At 41.1% G+C, this 5,561-nt stretch overlaps 1 protein-coding gene across 1 annotated transcript in view; it reads left to right on the forward strand.

Annotated features, from left to right (window-relative positions):
• Positions 1-5,561, forward strand: part of LOC122563395 (collagen alpha-2(IX) chain-like) — a 123,937-nt gene that overhangs the window by 48,701 nt on the left and 69,675 nt on the right. The window contains exons 6-8 of the mRNA XM_043717134.1: positions 1,942-1,977; positions 2,464-2,487; positions 4,363-4,416. Coding sequence (XP_043573069.1) covers positions 1,942-1,977; positions 2,464-2,487; positions 4,363-4,416 — 114 coding nt within the window. The remainder of the gene's footprint in view (positions 1-1,941; positions 1,978-2,463; positions 2,488-4,362; positions 4,417-5,561) is intronic.

Genomic DNA, 5,561 nt, shown 5'->3' on the forward strand with positions numbered 1-5,561 from the left:
TCATTATGGGCATTTAGGCGGGCATTGGATAGGCATATGGAGGATAGTGGGCTAGTGTAGGTTAGGTGGGCTTGGATCGGCGCAACATCGAGGGCCAAAGGGCCTGTACTGCGCTGTATTTTTCTATGTTCTGTGTTCTATGTTCTAACATGAGTAGGAAATGTTTGAGGGATATGGGCCAAATGCAGGCTAGTAGGACTAATTTGGTTCAGGAACACAGTCTGCATGAACTAGTTGGACTGAAGGATCTGTTTCCATACTGTATGATTCTGTAACACTTGAGTGCAGTACTGAAGCAGTGTTGCACTCAGACATGCCACAGTTTGGATGTGATATTAAACTAAAACCTTGTCTAGCCTCCCAGAAAGAAGCATTTATTTTAAAGAAAAACAGAGGAGTGTAGCCAAGTGTCCGTGCATCCCTTAACCTCTAATACACCTAAACAGTCTGTGTAATAGAGAACAGACCAGGTGCCAGACTATCTTACAGAATCAGAATCAGCCTAAAGAACAAATTGTGATTTTTAAAATGTCCTGATTTTAACTCAGCGCTCTGACAGCAGGCCGGATAATGTGCTGCTTTGAAATGGCCACATCTTCATAGCCTGTGAGACTGCTGCAGAAACGTAACTCTGTTACTTGATGACGACACAGTCTAATTATCATGCTGCAAACCTTGAGTGAGTTCATACACAGGTCATTAAATAGACTGCATACGTTCTGGCTCTGGTATTCCTGATTTGTGGAGTTATATACAAATAAATATTATGTCCACCAACCCTCCTTTCTCAGCAATATAACCTTTACAGAGAGATGGCAATTATACTTAAATTTGGTCTTTACCTGTCATCTAAAATGACTGCTTTTGGAGGGAGAGATGAAAGCACCAATTAGTGAAAAAGGCCTTGGAAAGAGCTGAATGTCTGAAACAAATTTAATTAGACAGTTTTAGTATTTTCCTTCATACCCCTGAGTGTATTACAGCTGTGAGCCCAGGATTATTACAGGGTGCAATTTAAGACTTTTCTTCATCTGAGTAATTAATAACAAATGGATTAGCAGCCCCAGCAGGAGCTAATACAGAAGCTTTCTTAACATGTTGGAAGATTAACTGCTGAATTAACTATATAATGTTTGGATTGTTTTCAGTGGCGTGAAGGATGTGGTAAAGATGAACTTAGTTCTCACTAATGAGGCTGAATCAATATTGAAGCCATTGAAATGTTGGCTCCTTTCCTCTGATTTAACAGGCTCTCAACGAGAGAAACTGCTTTGCTTTGCTCAACACCCACATTGTCGCCTTACTATTGCGGTTTGGAAGTTTTCTATTCTTATAAACATTCTATCTCATTCCCTTCCTTCACCTTCCTTACATCCATGTGAGCTTTATGGCACACCATCCTATCAGTTTGTTCAGGCTCCACTCTCTCATCATCCCCAGCCTCTGCCAATCACTGGACTCTTTAAATGCAAGTTTCACAGCACCATCTATTTCTTCCTGATCGAGCTGCCCACTTTTTCTTTCATAAAAGTATCAGACCCTGCATTCACCCTCAGATTACACTGACCTCTGAGTCTGGCCTAGTTACAGTAAGAAACTGCTTAAATCAATAAAGGTTTCACATTCACTAATCATCATTCTTAGATTTATAATAAATATAGGTGCAGATGCCACTGTGACAGGTCTCACTGTGAGGCCCACTCCCCATATTACAGGTCTTATGTAAGACCGCTTTTGTGTTTCACATCTCTGCCCATTTCATTAATGTTGATGTCACTGGATAAAATTAGCATGAAAAGATAAAAAGAGGGAAACCTTTGCCTGTTTTGAATCACTTCACAAACCAAGGTTTTGCATGATACATTTTGCTTTCAGCAATCTGTCCTCAGCCTCTCTACACTTGTCTTGTGTATTCAGTAAATATTTTCTTTTCTTTTCCAGGGTCAGCTGGGCTTCCCTGGGCTTCCAGGATCACCAGTGAGTATGACTTTGGTTATTATATAGCCTGCAGTACTGTTTGTATCTTTCATAGAGTCATAGAGATGTACAGCACGGAAACGGACCCTTTGGTCCAACCTGTCCATGCCGACGAGATATCCCAACCTAATCTAGTCCCATTTGCCAGCACTTGGTCCACATCCCTCTAAACCCTTCCTATTCATATATACATCCAGATGCCTTTTAAATGCTGTAATTGTACCAGCCTCCACCACTTTCTCCGGCAGCTCATTCCATACACACACCACCCTCTGCATGAAAAAGGTGCCCCTTAGGTCCCTTTTATATCTTTCCCCTCTCACCCTAAACCTATGCCCTCTCGTTCTGGACCCACCCACCCCAGGGGGATTTTCATTGTCTTACTAACTATTTTGTCCATTTGGTCAGATTACTGGACAATCAATTGAAAGTGAAAATTGAAATGGAAATTAAATTAATAACTTTTTGTATCTGGTTTGTTTTTAGGGGGCTGGAACCATGGGACCACGTGTAAGTGTAACAGATATATAGAAATATTAATTATTATCGGGTATGAGAAGGTTGTGATGCATGTAGATGTTTTAGGTGGGTGTGAGTTGTAAAGTTTCCAATTCATGTTTCAAGGAAAGTGGGTGTTAGACATTTCACTCTTGAATGTTTTTTTTTCCATTTCCATTTTATGTCAATGATTGGGAAGTTGAGGCAGATTCAATAATATTTTTCAAAAGGAAATAGGATATACATTTAATAAGGGAGAAAATTGCAGGGCAATTGAGAAGGTTAGGACAAAAATAATTCAACCCTTGCATTTGGCAGATTCCATATTAGATTAGATTAGATTACTTACAGTGTGGAAATAGGCCCTTCGGCCCAACAAGTCCACACCGCCCCGCCGAAGCGCAACCCACCCATACCCCTACCCCTACATTTACCCCTACCTAACAGTACGGGCAATTTAGCATGACCAATTTACCTAACCTGCACATCTTTGGACTGTGGGAGGAAACCGGAGCACCCGGAGGAAACCCACGCAGACATGGGGAGAATGTGCAAACTCCACACAGTCAGTCGCCTGAGTCGGGAATTGAACCTGGGTCTCTGGTGCTGTGAGGCAGCAGTGCTAACTACTGTGCCACCGTGCCGCCCACAAATATATTGGACCTGTTTGGATTGTGCAGGGTTATGACCTATTTTGACATAAAATGTCAACCTGTGTCATTTTATACACTGAGAGAGCCTGTCATTAGAAGCTTGCTGGTACATTGGGTACCCAGTGGGATGTCTCTTTCAAATCAGACAGAATCACTGGATTCCAGACACAAAGTTATGCTAAGCTAACCTGTCAAAATTCTTTAGAGGGACATCAGGCAGAGTAGACAATGGAATTATATTTAGTTAGAGTTTCAAAAGATCTTCACGAGGATACCAGACAATAAGCTCATGACAAAGGTCAAGTAGAGTCAGGGGGCAAATAGCTGAGTAGATGGCAAATTATCTAAAAATTAAAGTGTAGAAAGTAAGGTTAAAAGTTCAGATTGAAAGGATAGAAGGTAGTCTTTACAGTGGTCAGTTCTGGTGTTATTATAATGCATAATTTACTTTAATTATTTCTACATAATAACCAGTAACTCAAACTAAACTGGGAATTATATTTCTGAGGAAGATAAAGACTTTATGTAAGAAAACTTGCAGACTGAACAGCTAAGTGGGCAATTAATTTAACGGGGGAGGTGATGGCCTAGTGGTATCAGCACTGGACTGTTAATCCAGAGACCCAGATAATGTTCTGGGGACCTGGGTTCAAATCCCACTATGGCAGGTGGTCAATTCAGTATTGAATTTGAATTCAATAAATATCTGGAATTAAGAATCTAATGACTACTATAAATCAATTGCCAAGGAAGCTAGGGATAAAAGAGAACAAATCATTCAAAAAGCAATGACAATGTTAACACACAAGTAATGTTTATTTCTCAGAGTTTGGTGTTCAGAAGTATTGTAGGAGACTAGATCCACGTACTATTTTAAGGGCAGGATAACCAGGTTAACAAGTTTAATACAACCCTACAATACTTCTGAACACCAAACTGTGAGAAATAAACATCACTTGTGTGTTAACATTGTCATTGCTGGTTAAATGTGCAGAAAATACTCCCCAATATGGGAGGCTTCCAAACATTGAGAATGTTATACAAGCTTCTCACTGATCCTTCACCAAATATTCCTTTTGGAAGGTTTGCTTCTGGAGACAAAAACAGAAAATGCTGAAGAAACTCAGCTGTGGAACCATTTCAAGTTAACGTTTCAAGCCAGGTATGACTTCTTCAGGTCAGTTCCGTGCAGTTTATCTGTGATACTAATGTAACCTTGTTTAATTACTTTAAGGGTCCTGCTGGTCCAGTTGGTCTTCCTGGAGAAATTGGCCGTCCTGGAGCTAAAGTGAGTAATAATTGAAAACCAAGCAGTAGACTGTTTCTATTAACTGTTTCATTTTACTCAAAACCATATTGCTCGAATTGGTAGAGCATCCTTATTATCCCAATGTGTTATATTCCAAAAGTCCTCGTACCTATAGTAAGGATAGAACTGGAGCTAATCCTCAGACACGTTATAAGCAATGATTTTCTGAGATACACATTACAAAGGCACATCATCTGACACAACAAAGTACAGTTTCACTCGGTGGTCAGTGCCTCGATGCTGGGGATGTTGGCCTGTTCGAGGATGCTGGTATTGGTGCATCTTCCCAGCGGATTCTCAGGATCATGCATAGGCAGCATTTGTGGTACTGCTCCCGTGCCTTGAGGTGTCTGCTGTCCACGTCAATAATTAATATACAATTAATACATACTAGTGGTATTATTTTTGTCAATCATTCTTGTGACATGGACAATGGTGTCAAGGCATAGCTGATTGGACTTAATTGCCCATGAAAAGTTGATTCTGGAACTTTGCAAGCCAGGAGCACTTGTTGGGTATCGGGTGTGGAGATCAGTCATCTGAGTTCAGGCACCTTAGGCCCAAGCCTTCCCTTCCTACCAACCCTGATGAGCCTAAAAGTGACACTGTCAACTTTTCCTGGTATTTCAGACCATCCTGCTGATGTGGTATTCTTCAGTACTCTGTCATCACAGACAATCTCAGAGACATCTGTGAAGGGAAATCACATAGATGGCATACCTACCTTTTACTGCACTGGCAGCCATGTCTTGGTAAATGTTCACAAGTATGCTGAAAAGCTTTGAGGCACTTAAACAGCTTTTCGATGTGTTAGCAAATGAGTGTATCTGTGTGAATAGATTAATAGATAAACGTATAAGTGGGTGCAGTATGTGCATGAGGGGGCTAGGTGGCTGTGGTAAGGGAGTAAGGGAAATAGGGTCAGTGAGGTAACTGAGTGAGACGATACTGTGGATAAGTGGATGTGGTCAGTTTGTGAGAGGCTAGTGTGAGTGTGGTCAGTGGGTGACAGAGAAAGTGCGTGTGATCAGTGGGTGAGGGGGTGGTCTGGGTGTAGTCATTAGGTGAGGGGGAAGTATAGGTGTAGTTAGTAGGTAAAGAAGAGATAGAGTGGCTTTGGTCAC

Source organism: Chiloscyllium plagiosum, chromosome 27 (genome assembly GCF_004010195.1).
Source record: "Chiloscyllium plagiosum isolate BGI_BamShark_2017 chromosome 27, ASM401019v2, whole genome shotgun sequence".
NCBI classification, from domain to species: domain Eukaryota; kingdom Metazoa; phylum Chordata; class Chondrichthyes; order Orectolobiformes; family Hemiscylliidae; genus Chiloscyllium; species Chiloscyllium plagiosum.